Source organism: Triturus cristatus, chromosome 3_2 (genome assembly GCF_964204655.1).
Source record: "Triturus cristatus chromosome 3_2, aTriCri1.1, whole genome shotgun sequence".
Classification (NCBI taxonomy): Eukaryota; Metazoa; Chordata; class Amphibia; order Caudata; family Salamandridae; genus Triturus; species Triturus cristatus.
In genome coordinates this window covers 1126000539-1126020150 of record NC_140584.1, presented here as the reverse complement: position 1 = coordinate 1126020150, position 19612 = coordinate 1126000539, and the positions used below count along the sequence as shown (strand labels likewise).

At 43.4% G+C, this 19612-nt stretch overlaps 1 protein-coding gene across 2 annotated transcripts in view; it reads left to right on the top strand.

The window, feature by feature from the left end:
* The window catches only part of LOC146859237 (polypeptide N-acetylgalactosaminyltransferase 17-like), a 1122647-nt gene that overhangs the window by 943837 nt on the left and 159198 nt on the right, over positions 1 to 19612 (top strand). For both annotated transcript variants that reach the window (XM_085649922.1, XM_085649923.1), the window contains exon 8: positions 14731 to 14868. In XM_085649922.1, coding sequence (XP_085506048.1) covers positions 14731 to 14868 — 138 coding nt within the window. The remainder of the gene's footprint in view (positions 1 to 14730; positions 14869 to 19612) is intronic.

Here is a 19612-nt window from a genome sequence, read left to right as displayed (position 1 = left end):
GTTGTGTGTGTGGTTGTGTGTGTGTGTGGTTGTGTGTGTGTGTGTGGTTGTGGTTGTGTGTGTGTGTGTGTGGTTGTGGTTGTGTGTGTGGTGTGGTGTGGGTGTGGTTGTTTGTGTGGTTGTGTGTGTGTGGTTGTGGTTGTGTGGTTGTGTGTGGTTGTGTGTGTGGTTGTGTGTGTGTGGTTGTGTGTGTGGTTGTGGTTGGGTGTGGTTGTGTGTGTGTGGTTGTGTGTGTGTGTAGTTGTGGGTGTGGTTGTACATGTGTGTGTGTGTGGTTGTGTGTGTGGTTGTGTGTGGTTGTGTGTGGTTGTGTGTGTGGCTGTGTGTGTGGTTGTGGGTGTGGTTGTGTGTGTGTGTGTGTGTGGTTGTGTGTATGTGGTTGTATGTGTGGTTGTGTGTGTGTTTGTGTGTGTGGTTATGGTTGTGTGTGTGGTTGTGTGTGTGGTTGTGGTTGTGTGTGTGACAGTTATACTAAAAGCATCTCAAAATAAAGGAACACAAACATTGAGTTTGTGGAAAGAGAAAGCACGTTGTAAGTCAAACGGGCGCAGCAAAGCATTAACACAACAACAAAAAAACAAGATCACTTAGCGAAGAATGAGTGCTGATAATGAATACACACAGCCCATCATCTTAAGAGTTCGATTGCAGCCAATGTGCACTCAAACCTGCCCCCCCTTGTGAGTTGCACCCCATATTTCATGAGTTGTAACTGCTGCACCCACCATAGCGCTTTGAGATCTAAAGCGCTACATAGGTCTAACCGATTAACCAGCCGTCAACATGCTGTGCTTTTAAAGAGAATGTGCCAAAAGTTTCCAGCTTCCTCATCATGTCCTCATGAAAGCGCCAACGAAAGGACTCCCTGAATGTTGCAACTCACATGAAGCAGCCGCTGAGATCAGAAATAAACACTGTGAACGTTGTCCAGTTTCACAGTAACAGTTCCTTCATGTTCTTTAAGTCACAAAACAGTAATACTAAAAGCATCTCAAAATAAAGGAACACAAACATCGAGTTTGTGGAAAGAGAAAGCACATTGTAAGTCAAACGAGCGCAGCAAGGCATTAACACAACATGTTCTTTGACGTTTGATGTTCTTTGAACGAGAACATCTAAGGGGCGCCGCGAAAGTGATCGCGTGCGAAAGGGAAAGTGATTGCGGGCGCTTAATGAGCATGACGAGGTGTGCCAGCCTCTGCTTCTAAGCGTGCGCCCACGCACATGCACTGTAGCTCTAGGCTGGGCATGGTAGCATATTTGAGCCCTCACAAAAAGTCTCGCCAGACCAGCACATGCGCTGGGTCAGGCGAGACCTAAAAAGTGGGGGGTGCCTAGGGCACAGGATGACTTTGTAACAGTATATAAGTTAATAATGCTAATTGTACAGCATCAATATTGTTTAGCATCATTATTAATATATATGATAATTGTACAGTACAACCCCAGCCAATCTCCACCCTCCTTATACTTTCATACAAGTCGAGTAACCCTCCAGTACAGCTCATCCTATTGGGTGACTGGTGTCAACACCAAAGGTATTCCAGCCTTTGGTGTGAGGACGTGATATTACATTCTACGCAAAACACCGGCCTTCGCTAAACTGCACTGATAGGTGTTAATAGCCTGCCAGGGCATGTTTGCATTCTTTGTACGTTTTTGCAGAAAAATGACTGGCGACGTTCTGAATGTGGAAGTGGGTCACCGCCATGTTTGAGATTAAGACGTGCTTGGACCTGGAATAAATACGGATGCGGACAAACATCCTAAATGTCCATTCTTGCTCATTGCTTTCGAGGGAGCCGACCAACTAATGCAGATCATGTTTTACCATTCTCAGATTCTTGCTGACAATCCCTCGGTTTTTGCATACAGTCTGTTGGTGTAAATCTCTGGGGGCCAAGGATGCTGGATGGTTTTTCAGCCAAATGTATGTGAGCAGTCAACGGTGGGAAGTGTGCCATTATTTACAATGTTTTGCTCCTCTTTTTCCCGTTCTGGAAAAAATGAAAAATGGGAAGGACGTTTTTTTTCCAGATTAGGAAATTAATAGGTGCGCTTTCATCTTGCATGGGATGTGTGGGACAGAGTTCTTCGAAGGGGAAAACATTTCCCAGTAGAGGCAATACACTTCTTTTGTACATACTGTGGCATCTTGAGATGTCACTTCTGTTGCTAGGCACTGAGGAATGTTATCATCTGGATGAATCTTATGATGTAATGACTAGAGGACAGTTGCTGCCTAGCTTTCATCCCTACAAGACCTGTTTATGTGGATGGGATCTTTATTTGGAATAAACCTATAACCTACAGCCTTCCTGTTTGGTGTCCTTCCTACATTTGGCGACTGAGGATGGGATACACCTGGAAGAATTGATTTCTACACCATAAAGGATTATTTCTACTGTTGGAAAGATCTCAACATTTCTTCTTCATCAAAGCTGAGAAACTGCTGGTGAAATCTCTACTTCACCTCTCTTTATCTACTTGGCCTTATCGTGGATTATAATTGGCGTGTTATCTGCTACACAGCTGCCTCTCTGGATTGTTCCGCCTGTATCCCTTTGTGGATTGATATTTTCTTTTATTTGAAATACACGGCGTTGCGTCTTTGGACTTTGCCTTTAGCACAGATGTTTTTTTGTTGGGTGAAAGGAAACAGCGTTGTCACTCAGAATTGGCATTTGTGCCTGGGTAAGGTACTGCCCACTGGTGATTGTCCTTGTTCTCGACGTGGCGCGGCACTTTGGGGACAGCGAGCGTGTTGTGCCCCCACCGCCTACTTCCTCTAAACTGTGCAACTGTCTGTCAGCGTCTTATGCCCCCACCGCTGATTTCCTCTAAACTGTGCATGTGCTGGTTTATGTCTGGGAGATTTTGCCGCGTCAGCGTGGGCTCAGGAAAATAGGGTGGAAAAGTTTTTATTTGAAAAAAGGTACTGCATGCACTCACCTCGTGGACGAGTGTTCGAGTCCAGCGGTGTTCAGTGCCTCGCGAGTTCTGTTCCTTCCCTGGAACACAGCCTTCAACACTCCGTCAGCCCGACAGCCTGCGTCTTCACACGGAACTCTCCTACGGCAAGCACGAATAGACGTAACGACGTCTCTATACGTGACGCATGGTTGCTTAGCAACGATAGACAACACTCTTCTCCGCTTTAAACGTGCAGGTGAAAACGAGGAAAATGCAAACCTGAAACAGAATATGAGCGTCTCCAGCACCCAGCGCTTACATTAAGGAGACAAATCCGTGTATTTACTATTGTGTTTCCTCATTCCAGTTATTTATTCATTTCAACAGGTCAAGGTAAATTTAAAGTGTATCATAACAGTGATACACACACTTTCTTCAAACTTTGACTCTACAACAGTGATACACACACTTTTGTGTGTCACAAATTTAAAAGAAAATTGAGTTTTTACTTTTTCTCTCATTTTCTTTTCTTTCCCAAGGATAATTGTTTTAATTAACAAATTGTAGTTTTCAAAAAAAAAAAAAAGTAATATTTTTTTTTTAATTTAAAAAAAAAAAATCTTTAAAGGTAATATTTGAGGAACGGGGAAAACAATGCAGAACGTCACTGCACCCCCGTTTTTTTAGTCAACAACAGGTGATCCCCCCATTAGATGGCAAAAATGGCGAAAGGTTTTTGAAAGGTATGCAAGAGTGTGCGGTTCATCCCTAAGTGCAGAGAGGAAAACCGCACTACTCTTACATTGTTTGGGATCCGAAGGACAGGAAGGCTTTGATCACCTTCCTGAACTTCATGATCGCAGCCTTAACGAATACGAAATTTGCATTGCTAAGCTTGACAAACATTACTTGCCGAAAGTCAGTACCATTCTAGAGAGATACCATTTTGGGAGGAGGAATCAATTAGAAGAGAATTATGTTACATCTCTTAGGAAATTGGCTTCGTCATGTAAATTTGAGGGAACTCTTGATGAGAGAATAAGGGATCAGTTCATGCTGGGTTGCAGCATTGAACGCGTTAGGGAAGAATTGTGGCAAAAAGATGAGCCAACTTTGGAAGACGTAATTGTAATTGCAAAAAGAATAGAACACTCACTAAAATGTGTTGATGTTATAAAGAAAAATGGTGAAAGCATTGAGAAAAATTCCATTCAAGCTGTTGCCACTAAACCTAGAGCGGCAACAGGTAACAAGGGTAATAAGATTGACAATTCAAAAGAAATAGGAAAGAAATTTGATTTCTCAAGTGTGAAGTGTTTCCGTTTTGGAAAAACAGGACACTTTGCAAATGACAGACAATGCCCAGGGTGGAAGGTCACGTGCAATAAATGCAAAAAGAAGGGTAATTTCTCTGTCATGTGCAAAGGAAGAAACTACAGAGGCAAAATAAGTGAAGTTTACTATGATGTGGATGATACTTATGAATGTCAAGATGAGGTAGACTGTGGCCAAATACAGGTTCAAGCCGTGCAGAGTGGGGAAGGGAAAAAATGCCCGATAGATGAAATTTTAGTGGAAGGAAGACCCACTAAAGTTCTTTTTGACTCGGGTGCAAAGATTAGCATTATCTCAAAAGATTTCTTTACCAAAGAAGTTTGTGGAAAGGTAAAAGTCTTTCATCCTGACATAAAACCGTTTGCATACGGGGGGAACCCATTACATTGTTTGGCTATTTCTGGGGTTTAATTGACTATAAAAACAGATTAACAAGCGCTAAAATTTATATTTCACAAAAAGGAGACAGCATTTTGAGCCTGTTCCACCAGAGAGATCTAGGCGTTATGTTGGACCCAAATTCTTCCCCCCCATCATATTTAAAAAAGATTACAATTCCAATTTAATCTCAGTTAGTCAGAATACTGTAGATAAAGGATTTTGTGAGAGTTTGAAAACAAAATTCCCAAATGTGTTCTCAGATAAGTTAGGGTGCCTCAAAGGGTATCTTCATCACATTCGCATGGTTGAGAATGTGAAACCTATTTGTTGCAAAGTTAGGAATGTACCAATTGCAGAAAGAGAAATGGTCAAAATAGAACTAGAACGCTTAAAGTCTGAGGGAGTGATTGAAGATGTAGAAGCTACACAATGGGTTGCTCCGGTGGTCGCCGCAAAGAAGGGGGATGGATCTCTCCGTTTGTGTGTGGACCTTCGCGAATTGAACAGGAGTGTTGTTGTTGACCGTTATCCGCTGCCTAAGATTAACGACATGTTAATGCTGTTAAAGGGGGCAAAGGTTTTCAGCACCATTGATCTAAGGTCGGCTTATCATCAATTTAGATTAGATGAGGTTTCGAAAGATTTAACGGCATTTGTCACTCCATTTGGCACATTTCGTTTCTCAAGACTCCCTTTTGGCCTGGTATCAGCAGCCTCAGTCTTCCAAAGAGCACTGGAAAAGGTTTTAAAAGGCCTTACGGGCGTTAGGGTCTACCAAGATGATATATTGATCTTTGGAGGTGATACTAAGGAGCATGATGATAGACTGTACATGGTTTTGAACAGATTGCAAGAGTTCAATCTGACAGTAAAGATTGAGAAATGTCAAATTAGAAGAAACCCCATTGAGTATTTAGGACACACTATATCTGAGGGTGGTGTCTTACCAAAAGAAAGTTTAATTACTGCTATACAGAATCTAGCCTCCCCAAAGAATAAAGAAGAACTTATGAGCTTCCTCGGTATGGCCGAATATTATAGTAAATTTGTAAGTGGATTTGCATCTTTATGTGTTCACATGAGAGCGTTACTCCGCAAAGGTTCTGAATTTCATTGGGATAACAGCTGTGAAAAAGAGTTCTATGCAATCAAAGAGAAATTGAAAACTGCTCCTAAACTATGCAGTTTTGATCCGAAAAAGAAATCTATTTTAGTCACGGACGCAAGTTTAAAGGGGTTGGGAGCTGTTTTACTACAAGAAGGTCGTTCTCAGGAACAAGTGATTCTCTTCTTGTCGAGGAGTTTGAGGGACGCGGAGTTGCGCTACTCCGTGATTGAGAGAGAAGCACTTGCTGTTTATTGGTCTATAAGAAAATTAAAGAATTTCCTATGGGCTGGTGAGTTTGAAGTCAGGTCTGGCCATAAACCGTTGTGTGAGATCTTTAGGAATAAAGGTATTGACGCAGTTTCAAGTAGAATAACGAAGTGGATCGTTGGCCTACAAGATTATAAATTTGAGGTGAAATACTTGCCTGGGGTGGAAAATAAAGTGGCTGACGCGTTGTCCAGACTGGTTGTTGAGAATGACCAGAATTCAGATGAGTTTGAACAGGATGATGATATGGTTTGTGTCATTGAAGAGAGAATAATTGACAAATGTAAATGGCAGGAAGCTCTACAACAAGATATAGAGTTAATTAAAGTGTCGGAAATGATTAACAAGGGTTGGGAATTAAAACACAAGGGAGATGCAAGCTTGGCAAAATTTTGGAATGTGCAAGATCAACTGTCTCAACACGATGGACTTCTTTTTAGGGGTTTAAGGCTTATCCCTCCCAATTCAGTTAGAGCAGAGCTTATAGCATTGGCACATATGACCCATCAGGGCATTTCTAAGACTAAGGAGAGACTTAGATTAAATTATTGGTGGCCAGGCATGGATCTACAGGTTGAACGTGTGATAAGGGATTGTGTAGATTGTGCCCTTAGTGAGAGGGTAGCCAAACCTAAAACACAACCCATGACCATAAGAGACAAACCAGATGCTCCTTGGAAAGAAGTAGGTTTAGACATTCTTGGTCCAATACAGTCTTCTGGTACAGAATGGTATGTGTTTGTATTATTGGATTTTTTCTCTAGGTGGCCTAAGATTGGAATTTCCAGAGGAATTGAAACTAGGCACGTCATAAATTTTCTAGAAAAAATATTCGCTAGGGAAGTATTACCTGATAGTATTGTATTGTATTGTATTGGAATTTATATAGCGCAACTGTGACCCTACGGGTATCCAGGCGCTCTAATAGTATCCTAACTGACGATGGGGTACAGTTCGTGTCTAAGGAAATGCAATTATTTTTGGCTGCACGTGGAATCAAACATAAAAAGTCTTCTCTGTACCATCCAGAAACGAATGGGATGGTTGAGAGATTTAACCATGTGCTTAAAGAAACCATCAGCATGGCACGGGCGAATAGTCTAGATTGGCGTACTCAAATTTGGAAAAAGGTGGAGGCTTACAGAGTGTCTCCTCACTCTGTGACGAATAGAACTCCCTTTGAATTGTTTAGGTCTAGATGCCCAAACACTCTGATTGCACCTCCCTGGGTAAACAATATGCAACCTGGTCTACTGGTTGAGAATGAAAAAAAAAATTGGAAACTGCATGAATCTAAAAGTGTAGAAGCCAGGAACAGAATCCATGATTTAAGAAAGTCCGTTAGGAAAACCTTAGTCAAGGTTGGGGATTGGGTTCTTATAAAGAATCCGTCAAAGAAGAAATCCAATTCAGGGTTTTTGAAACCCATCCAAGTAATCAAAATTTTCAACAACGCTATAAAGACTGCGGATCATCGTATTTGGAATTTAAACAGGGTGGTGGTGGTTAGGAAAGACTTTGTAGCTGGTCAATGTGATTCAAGTTCTCTTGAAGCTAAACCTAGCCCTGTTTCTATTCGCAAGTCTTCAAGAATCTCTTCTCCACCTAAGTTTTTGAGAGATTTTGTTAAATAGGTCATGTCAATTTTTATTATTCCATGATTATTGTTTAGCTGTAGACTCATTTGTTTCTGTTATAAAGGATGGGGATGTGTGGCATCTGGAGATGTCACTTCTGTTGCTTGGCACTGAGGAATGTTATCATCTGGATGAGTCTTAGGATGTAATGACTAGAGGACAGTTGCTTCCTAGCTTTCATCCCTACAAGACCTGTTTATGTGGATGGGATCTTTATTTGGAATAAACCTATCAACTACAGCCTTCCTGTTTGGTGTCCTTCTTACACATACCCCACATGTAAACTCCAGTATTCTACACTGAGAATGTATACTGGGCCATGAGTTTGCCTGCACACCTCTATATGTGTAAGATTCACATTGTACACTTGTGTTATTCTGCAAATCCCGAGAAATACTTAAATCCAAGCATTAAGGGCGTGTTCACAAAAGCATGTATCAGTACATGAAACAGTGCTACTGGAGTACTCTTTCACGTGCCCTGAATGAGCCAGGAAACATCCAAACCCCAATTAGTAAAAGTGCAAAGAGGGCACTGCGCTGCCCATGACTGTGCAAACTGGATCCTACAATTCACAAGAACATTCCCATTTTAGAGGTTCTATGTCCACTTCCTAAAGGCATGGAAAGCACTGGAAACAGCTCTTACTCTACATGTACAGTGAATAGGTCCCGATATTAGAAAATCGGCGCTTTCTAATGTGAAATTGCTTTCCTGCTGTGCCTAATGAACTTTGCAGAAAATTGAGAAAACATTAAGAAAGCAGCCACCTGTAACAAAGGGCACAGTTTAATGACAGAATTCGTGCTTTAATGTTATTTCTTACATAAATTAAATGAGTACATACATTAATCTAAATCATACCTCTTTGAAAATGATCTCTTTTATTCACAACATCTTAAGAACTTCTGCTTCGGCACATTATGCCTTCATTAAGCTCCCTCAGAGGCATTTGTCAGAGTGTTAGGAAGTGGCAAAGCACATGTGTTGATAATAGTTTTGTTCAGCACCTCATGGTAAGATACAGTATGATAACGATCTTGCTGCCTTTTGCTTTTTTGTGTTGTTTCTCATTAGCCTCTGATTTTCACCTTGCATATGTTGTCTGCTTCCTGCTTGCGTTAAAACAGCCTTAGGGATTTGTTCTTGCTCATTGGGCGAGCGGGGGTTTTAATGATGCTTTCTGACGTGTTGGCATCTGACCTTGGCATGGGTCTTGAGATGTTTCACAAGAGCCATCAATTATGAAAGGTGAAGAGGGATTGTGACTAAATGTTTCTCATGCATAAACGCATAGGTCCAAATAACACCAAAGACATTAATGATAGAACACATGTGGCTTTTAATCTGAGTATCTGTAGTTGGGTTAAGCCACACATTGGTAAAGATTAAGATGGCTGCATCTGAGGCTGAACACGTGAGTCAATAAAGGGTGACTATGCTAGAAATGACGGGTGCAGAGTGTGTGCGGGCCACATGTAGATGAAACTATGACCATATGTGTATGTTTTTTGCGATAAATTGTTAGACGTTCAAGACATTCCAAGCACACCGTAGTACCACAATGTGTTCACAGATAGATACCCATGAAGCAGTGAGTGACGCTTTAAGGCGTTGCCAGAGTGGGCGCTGGCTGAGTGCCCCGGCCTTTCAGACCCCCCCCTAAAAGAGCCAGCTCAGTCTGCAGAGTCTTGCCCTGAAGACTTTGTAATAATTCTTAAACATTGTTTTAAGTACTGTATTCCTTCAATTTACTGTTACTGTGGGTGATGTGTCTGAGTGTATTACGGACGTTTAGCAGAGAAATGTGTTTGTTTCAAGAAGCATCCATAAAAAAGTTTCTATTAGCGCGAAACAGGACCTCACATTTGAGAAATGAGAAGGTGTCACAGAGATTATTGAAACTACACATCATTATCCCTGAATATTAGATGTAAACACATTGAGAATTTGGACAGGTGTGCTTGTGCACTGTCAGTGACCTGACCAAACAAGCATTGGCATAGCCAATAGGTCTCGCTTTTGGGACCTTATAAGTGTTTAGCCATGCAACTCTTGATGTTGTTTAATCAAGGATATTGTGCTGGATAACTAAACACTTATAATGTCCTAAAGGCAAGACCTATTGGCTATGCATTGGGGCGCCTTATAAGTGTTTAGGTAGAGCTATTGACTTTGCCAATGTTTCTAAGCTGTATTAATTAAACACAAGGGGAGACCCATAGGTTGAGAAGGACCTAGGGTGCTTACTATTTTAGAAAAACAACAAGGTCCTTCAAAAAAAGGTACAGTGAACACTAAATATAGACCAGAATCGGCTCTATATTAATACAAATGTCCAGCCGGACATGTAGATTTAATGATAAACAAAATTAAGAAATATACAACCGACAAATTAGAGTGGGCCACAATCCTGTGAACCTTCAACATACAAAACAATTAAGGACAAACAGAGTTATTCAAAAGAAAAGCATTTTTTCAGGGTAATCAAGCAAGCTTATCGCCGATAAAAAATGAAAGGGCAAGCTTTGAAGAAAGTTAACAGTCATGCACAATTCTTAACTCATGTGTTTAACATGCATGCTGTTCAACACGTCGACGACGTTTCGATCTATAACAAGAATACATAGATCATCATCAGGACTAAAAACAAATCACAAGCCTGAGAGCGCACTACCCCGCAAGGCGAGGAGCTGGTCGCGAATTTTCGCGTGAAGCCAAACGGAGAGAACGGTGAGGGGGTTCCAGAGGGTAAGGAATAAACAGCTCCAGGAAGGAAAGAGTTGGAGGATATCGCCAATGCAAGGTGTCCGTGTTCGGGCTTCGATCAGTGCCGGAATTAGCCAGCTTCAATTGAGAGCAAAAATCAGGGAACGGCGCCGATGGGAGTTTCAGGCGTCCGTATGTGAGGCAGCTTGTCGATCCAAGCGGTTGGCCTACGTGATGGTGACTAGCGCGATCGCTATGTTTCTAAGCTGTGCAGTAGAGAAGTGTGGCTGCTGTGCAGCATGCTGAGAAGTTGTAATTAAAAAGTGTAAGAAGCACTGAGTGATGCTGTGGTGTCGTTGAGTGATGCTGTGCTGGCCCCGATTTATGCTGTGGTTTCGTTGAGTGATGCTGTGCTGGGCTTGAGTGATGCTGTGCTCTTCCTGTGTGATGCTGTGGTGGTGCTGACTGATGCTGTGGTGATGCTGATTGATGCTGTGGCGCTGCAGAGTGATGCTGTGGTAGCATATAGTGATGCTGTGGTGGTACTGAGTGATGCTGTGGTGTTCCTGAGTGATGCTGTGGTGGTGCTGAGTGATGCTCCCAACCATTGACGCTAAGAGGGAAGTCCATTTGAGAGGTCTGGCATAGACAAAGTTTGTCTCTGAAATTTTCTCCATCAGTCACCATCACTTCGTTTTATCTACAGCGGATCACATCATATGGTATCCGGAAGAAAAATGTGGGGGAATGCAGCACATGAATGCAGAAGTCTCTTTGCCCTAGTCAGAGGGGATTAACACAAAATCTATTGGCACTGTGCGGAGCATTCAGCTTGACTCAACTTTATATACAATCACCAACACAATGGGGTTTTGGAATAGTTTAATCGAAGGCCAAACAATTATGAAACCTGCAATATAAGACAGATAGGACAAACAGCCTTGTCACTGTACAAATGTAAAATATGCACACTGTAAAACATCTGCGAAAATGACACTTTGCAGCTGTACTGATCAGGTGTTACCAACAGCCTTGTCACCAATGCCCAAGTGTCTATAACCAGTGAAATGAGGTCATCCTACAGGTGAGTGAGTGCTGCAGTAGGGAAGGCTGTAGCCTGTGGGTGGGAGGCGATCCAATTCAACTTATTACTGACTGTGCTAATATAAAAGGTCCTGTAGAAGTCTGAAACCTGAGGTGGAATTCAAAACCAACAGGTTTATCCAATATCAAATGCATTATTACCAAACGTCATCACTTGAAATAATCAAAATCCTTTTACTCTGCGCCCCACCCCAACGTACACCCAAAATGGGATTATGTTACTTATTTTGGCACCATAGCACTTTTGCTCAACGAGGGTAAACAAAATGACTGGTATTACACGAGTGAAACACTGAGATATAAACAGACACTGAGCTATGCCGAACCTGACGCAAGGAATGAGTGCATGTGTTATTGTGCATCATTTTATATGTGTGTTAGAATGGCGTACTGACACTATTTTACGCACGTTTCCAGCACACGGACAACATACATCTCATTCAAATAGACCCATGGGAGGGGCACCGACCTGAGTTTAAACAAACACAGGCAAAAGAGACTGGTTTCCAATTCAGCGTGCCAGCGGGGGGACGACGCCATAAATGAGGGAGTTAGAGAGGTTTCAAAGAGTGATGACAGGTAAACACTTGGAAACAGCAGAACTGCAAGCATACCCTCCCGCCCACAAAGAAGGAAGGACGTGAAGCGGGAACATGTGCCTCCCCCTCACAATTAACAACTGCATTCCTCAAAAGGAGTGAACTCCTGGGATCTGATCCAACATCAGAAATGTTTCTAACTGGGGATAGACCCTGGCGGGGATGGGAAAGGCTTGGCTGGCTGGTCGCCAGTGCGTAGGTCACACCAGCTGCCCCATCCGGCCACCAGGCGTTTAAAAGCATGCAAGGTCATTTAGAGCGGTCTGAAACAGTGTACACCCAAACCAATTAAACAAAGAAACAACGGGATTCAGGGAAAACCATTGTGTACAAACTAAAGGCCCTCAGAATAACGCATGTGGGAATATCGGAGAGATGAGAATACAAGTTGTCCACCTTATATTTGAGGAAAGTGCGCGTGCATAGGAAGTATAGACGACTGTGGCATAAATTATGCAGGAATGGCGCACCGGCCTAAAATCAAAATGGGACACCTCCGCAAAGCCCTCTATGATGCACTGAGGACACATACACTTGTACCAGAAGTTGTAACATAAACAAGGGCACGGCGGAAGCCATCTTACCGCTCTGCTCCTTGGCGCTTCTGGTGTGCAGCTTGCTGCTGAGGTTGGATTCCGCCTGGGATCCATGCTTCTGGCGGCGCAGGGCAGAGGCTAGGAGGAGGAGCAGGGCAGGCTCCAGAGGGGTCATTTCGAAGAGCTGGGTTCACACGGGTCAGAAAGGCACTCGAGGACTGCACGCTCAGAGTCACCCTGGGAGCCGGGCCAGGCCTGGCAACATGGGCAGCGGAGACGGGCAGGATGCTGCCAGTAGCGTTTGACCGTAGGAGCTGGAAAATTTACAGAATGGATCTAGAGAGAGAGCGGCGTTAACAACAGAGAAAACAAGTGGGAGGGGTGAGGGAGTGCACGCGCGCGCGCTGGAGAGAGATGTGGACTTAAATGAAATGGATCGGGGGCGGAGAGGATGAGGTGGAAAAAGGTGGAGGTTGTGAGCAAGCCGATGGGTGAGAGGAATATAGGCGAAGAGACGAAAGAGTCTAAAGAGGCGGGTGGAGAAAGGGAGTAGAGGGGAGGGAGAGGTGAAGAGCCTGTCAGAAAGAGATAAACAAGACAAGCCCAGCTTCGAAAGTGGTGCGTGCGCGAGCGCCCGCCGCGGCAAAAGTGAAAGCAGTGCGTTTGCACATATGTTTTCAATTAACGCGAGATGCGGCGAGGGAGGGGCGGAGGAGCGCCAGATGGCACTGAAAGCTGGCAGCTGCGCGCGTGCACGCGCGCATAACCGCAAGCGCTAGATCAGCAAAAGCGTGTGGTAGCACTTTGATAACTCCACTCCTAAATGTCTCGCCAGCGCAGCGCATGCGCTGGCTCAGGCGAGACCTAAAAAGGAATGACAGAGCAGATATCGGGTCATAAATTCAGAGCTATTTCAAACAGGGGCCCCCAAAGTACGTTTGGCCGGGCCCCCTAAAATCCTTAAAATGTCCCTGAAAGCAGTATTTCATTAGAAGTACTCTGGACTCAATCACCCCTGTGAGGGTATCTGAAAAAACAACACAAGAAGAGATGTAAAATGCCAAGGTGACTGTGGGGTGTTTTGACCTCAAACGTCTCTATCAGTTTCAATGAGGAGCACCGACCCCCATCAAAAGAGAGCTCAGAGTACTTCTTTGTCCACGTGAAAACTATTTTGCAATATGTAAACAATCCCTGTGCACACTTTGTGAGCTGTTTTCCTTCTAAATTTCGACAAGTGTAGGTGCAGAACACAGCTTTGTTTCCATTGCCTAAACGTATTTAAATTCCATATGTGCCTATACAGATCTGCAGATCCTAATTTTATCGAACATGATGTGTACTTTGGGATGGCAATCTTGAGCTGTCGAAATTTAGCTGTCACAATTTCAGTGAACAGTGAATTTCAATGAACACACAATTTTAGTGAACTACTTTTGATGCCATTCACACCAAGGGCCCTATTACGATGTAAGTCGGAAAGCCTTCAAACACAGGTCGGAGGCTTTCTGACTTACATAGTTGGTTTCAAATCTGACAGCTTTATTACGATGAAGGCTGTCGGATTTGAAACCGGCCGGTCGGAGGCTCTCAGAATCCCCTATGTACGGCTTTTACGCCATGGGGATTATGAAGTCAGTTTTCCACAGGCTTTTAATGCTGGGCTTTCTGACATGAACAGCCTGTCGGAAAGGGACTTTGGGTGCCCCTAACATATCCTCCTTGCTATAGTGGCCTCCTGTTGGAGGCTCGGTTAATCCCTGTGCCGCATGACAGGCACTTGCCACTTGGTTCAGGGATTAACAAAAACACCCATTTCTCTATGGGAGATTGAGCTACGACCAGTTTACGGCAGTAAGTTCCCATAGAGAAATGGGAGCGTGCAACCACACCATGTGTGATTGCATCCTAATATTGCGGTCGGACTGCTGACCGGAGGTCAGTTGGTCCCGATTCTGCCACAGTGTCCGCCCTACCGCGTAATGAGGGCCCAAGTATGAAAAAGAGTAAAGACAAAACGAAACAGGACAACTGGGAAAAACAAATTAAATATAAAGAAAAATATGCTCTACAAATGCATGGACATGAAATACAGTTTACTTGGTGCAGTAGCATGTGCATTATTTTTTTTTTTCTTTCAGAATCCAGGAATTGATATTGGTGATGTCTCTGAAAGAAGAGCACTGAGGAAAAGCCTAAAGTGCAAAAACTTTGATTGGTATCTGGACAACGTGTATCCAGAAATGAGAAGATACAATAATACTGTTGCTTATGGGGAGGTAATGTGACACAATTTCAACTGTTTAGAGCCCTTTTGTATCCCCGAAACAGTTTAGTAAATACATGATGGGTCTGACAGTGCTTGGAAGGCATTAATGGGCGAAGCTGTCAGAGCACTCCTGATGTGAACATTCCTGCTTGTATTACCAGAATGCAGAGGCAATTTTTGTGTCAAATGTTGATGTTGGTGGCATCGCTACTATGGATTAAATCATCTGCAAAATTGTAATGGTTGGTTAAAAAAACCTTGAGTAGTAATTACCTTTAGCGGAACACACAAAAATCTTCTTTTCAGTAACTTGAGCGGTGGTATCAAAGCTTTACCCCTGAGGTAAAAAATAGGAGGTTCCAGGGAAAAAGGAGTGACAGGAAGCCTGTGCCCAAAAATATGTCCATGTAGTTAACCGAGTTTGTCCCTGATGAGGTGGGAGCTCCTCGTATCTCTGGTATATGTCTCTGTTACCTCCTTGTCTGTCTTCCTCGTCCCAGTCCTAAGAGATGAGTTCATCTTTCGACCTCGCAGACATTGTTTACAAGCCAGGTTTTTTATACCTTGTTCGTGGTAAGGTTTGCTTTCCCAACACAGGCAAAAAATAGTTTTGCTCTTTGGTATGTGTTTATTAACTTTCTTCCTATCTCAAGCTTGCTCTAGCGGTCTTATGCACCCGTATCAGCCACTACTGTCTGTCGAGCAGACGTGGGTCCTTTGCTCGCTGTGCCACTGGATTCAAGTTAGCCTAGCTGATGAGGGGTGTTACCCAGAAACAGGTCCCAGGATGCTTGTTTCCGGTCCAGAGAGGACCCGGCTTGGCTGTTCAGGCTGGACTATTCCCATGAGGAGCAGGGTCAAGACTGATTTGCTTATGGCTGGGTCCAAACTGGGGTGGTGTAGTGGGCAAAAGAACAATGGATTTAACTCAGGTCTCTTGACTGAGGGTGAATGTTTAATTCATTCAGCATTCTGTCCCTCATTTGTTGCCAAAACAACTTTCTAAAAGTGGCACTTTCAGAATTGTGTCTTAAAATCCAATGTTAGCGATAAAGAGAATTCATTTTAAATTACAATTCATTTGAGTCTAAACATCACATCTCTCCTTGCTCCCAATCCAAACCTAGCAGTTAATAAATGATATAAGGTTATCAAGAATTAGTCAGTGGTAGAGATAGGCCTTAGAACAGTAAAAAAACGACTTTAGGAGCTTTACACTAACAGGACATGTAGCACTCAAACCCACTTGATCTCCTTTTCTAATTCAAGGCATCCTGCCCTATGAGCCTTTAGGGCCTACCTGTGGATGATTTATATATATTTAAAAGGCAGGCATAGGCCGGGAAAAGTTTTATTTTGCCAGATTAGAATGGCAGTTTAAAATTGCAATACAGGCTGCAATGGCAGACATAAGGCATGTTTTAATTTGCTACTTTAGTTGGTGGCCCAATGAACACTGTAGGCCCATTAGTAGCATTTAAGTTACAGGACCTGTTTAATTGCAGTACCTTATACTAGAGACTTATACATAAATGAAATGTGCCAATCAGGTGTAGGTCAATTTTTTAATGTTTTAGGGGGAGAGCACCAACACTTTACCAATGGTTAGCAGTGCCTGTCCTAAAGCCAACAAAACGCATCCTGCAAAGCAGGAGGCGTAAAGGCAAAACGTTTGCATGGCCACCCTGCAGAGAGGGCCAAGTCCAACAATTTCCTTTTCCTGAGTTTGGTGCTGTCAGTTTTTTAACAGTGGTAATAATCCTTCACACATAATGGTAAATACAACTGGATCATGTGTGACAATTGTTCTGTGCTGTCTGCCGAGAAAATGCAGTTTAGATAAATATGTAGTCATAAAGCTTTATAACCCAGTGTTAGGCCATGTAAGAAACTTTTTCTAGCTTCAGTAAAAGTAAAGTAAACAGCTTAGCTAGTCTCAGGTCAATTTAGTAAACAGGTCCGTTTCCATAGCAACAGGACATCTCTTCTAAACTGGGGTCCAGTGCATAATAACTGTTTGGAACAGCTCAGCAAGGGTGCTGGCTGATAAGTTTATCTGAGTGCACAGTGCTACAGTGCCTGCTCGTGCAAAGAAAATCTGCAGTTATGTGTGATATTAGTGTTTTAGTGTGGCGGTGTGAACACCAGCACTAAACTGCGTTAGTCTAACCGCTCATGCGTGGCTCTTAGCGGGGTTAGCCTTTCTCTCTTCTCTTACTTCCACCTCCTCTGCGGCTGCCTCCTTCGCTCGTTTCCTAACTCTCTTCCCCCTCCACCACATTCGCTCGATCATGCAATATGTTTGACTGTCGCCAACGCTACTCTGCCGATCTATTCCACTGCATTAAGGTTCTCTTTTCCCTGTGGTGCATACACCGAACCACAAGTCCTTACTGTATGTAATGTTGCAACTCTCTTTAAATTAGAGACATTTCTTTTTTTATCGAAGCTCAATATTTTTTAAATGTCGTAGTTCTGTTTAGTCTGCAAATAAACTGCAGTAGAGGTATAACTTTTCTGAACCACACATTTTCGTCTATATTTTACTACAAACCCTCTCACACCCACCTGCTCAATGCACAAGAAAACCTCCAGACTCAGGCCTATGTTTTACGAAACTGTTGCCATTCCCGCAGCCCCTCTCCCCTTTTTAAAGGGTCTTTACTTCAACAGTGGCATCTTCCTCATAACTAGTACCCAGGTAATTATGGGGCATATCAACAACAACCGGGCCGTGCACAGAATCCCTGACCACGCTTGACCGAGTCCTGCCACGTACCTGTAAGGCCACGTACCTGTAAGGCCCTGAGACTTCTGGGGCTACTGGCTTCGCTCTGGCCCTTGCGTTACCCTCCCGCCGTCGCCTGCAACCGCGACCGCTGTGTGGGGGGAGCGCTTGAAGGAACCACAACACCCAGGATCTTCTGCGTTAAGGAAGCGGAAACCACGCATCTTGCGCGCCCGGAGGCGCTACTTAACAGATCCCGCCCCCCCGCGATGCGGGACGCGCGCGGGCAGGCGCCGGGCTAAGCCCGTGCAAAGGGCGGCCCGTTGTGTGGCCGTTAGGAGGCCGGAAGAGGTTGGGTCGGGATACCCCCCTAAGGTGTAATGACTGCTGGGTGACTGTATAATACTATTGTTATATTGCACATTGCTAGCCAGGCTGAGACATCTGTTAATAGTGGCTATCGAGCTTCAGGGTATTCATTTGGGTAATATCGCTAGACATTGCTAGTCAATGTACTGGGAGCTCATGTAAGTTACTGCTCAGGGTTTATAAGAAGTATTTAATTGTCTCTGCGTAGGCTTTTAGATTCATTGATTTATTGCTAAACCCTTTTGCATATTATAGTTTAGATTGTCAAAACACGTGAGGGGCATTTTTATTATGGCCAAGAATATAACTACTATGGATAATTATTTGGTTAAAAGGGTTAACTTAATTAATAACGAAAGGAGGAAATCATTGGGGAAGGATTCCCCTATTGGAAATGTGTCGCTAGCCTCAGATGCTAGTATTACTACCTCTACTGTATTAGGCTCTCAAATTGAAACTCCCCTATTGGAGAACTTGGTAAATTCCCCTGTGGTCCATGTTGACCAATGCCAAAATCTACTGGAGTCTCCTAATGAGCCTGTAACACCTTGTTCCCCTCCAAAAAGGGCTGTTAGGAAGTGCAGAAAGACTCAAATTAAGCGGGGGAGCGTTCATCAAAAATTATTGCTGGGTCATCCTCAAAAAAGTACGCAGGCCCAAACAGAGACCCCGACCACTAATAGAGATGAGAATTCAGCCCTTTTGGGGCTTATCACTAAGATTTTCGAGGAAAAATTAGCACTTTCGATTAAGCCCCTTGTGGAAAAGATCGATTTGTTATCTAATGAAGTTTTAAGATTGGGCGGCACTCTAGAGAAGTTAAAACAGCCCATATAACCGCCTGAGATATTGTTACAACCTGCTCACTCAGTATTGCCGTCTGTAAATGAGGCAGCGAGCTGCCCAAGTTCTACTAGATCATCGAATGTAGCTGGTAGTAGCATTCGAACGAATGCAGCCCTATCTAGTAGTGAGAGGTCCAAAGTTTTGGTGCAAAAATCATATCCTGTTAATCTCCCACCAGCTTGTGAACCCTACGTGATCGTCCTCTCAAATGTCCCACCTTTAGATTCAGCAATATCTAAAAATCGAGAGGAAGACCATGACTCACTTAAACGGAAATCACTCGCTCGGTTAAACAAAAATTTTGGTTTTCCTATAAATCTCTCCGACCAAATTTTGTCTACTAGACGAGTCCCTTAGATAGGTAATGCAAAAAAGTCATGTAAGGGAGATTGTGTCATTATACATTTTAGACACCCCCAACATGTTGTGACCATCCAATTAAGAGCTGCAACACTTGTACTAGGGGAGAACGACGTGAGGGTTCACCCCTTAGGTTATTTTTATAGTCAATTTGACAGGCCAATTCAAACCATGATTAGGAAAGGACCCACTTGTATTCAGGGTGCACCAATCTTTGCTATCCCGACCGAAAATAGATTTGCTGCTTTAAGTTCCTTGGATTCTAATGATTGACTTAAAAAGGTTGTCAAAAAAATACCAGTACCTGTACTAGATACCCTGTCGAGGGAGACCCACACGAGTAGCAATGTTTTTTATCCAATAATCTCAGTAGCACCAAGCTCTTTGGACCTGGATGCAGATGAGTTGCCAGAAATAGCTAGGACTATTTATGCCCGGCAGGGTGACGCAG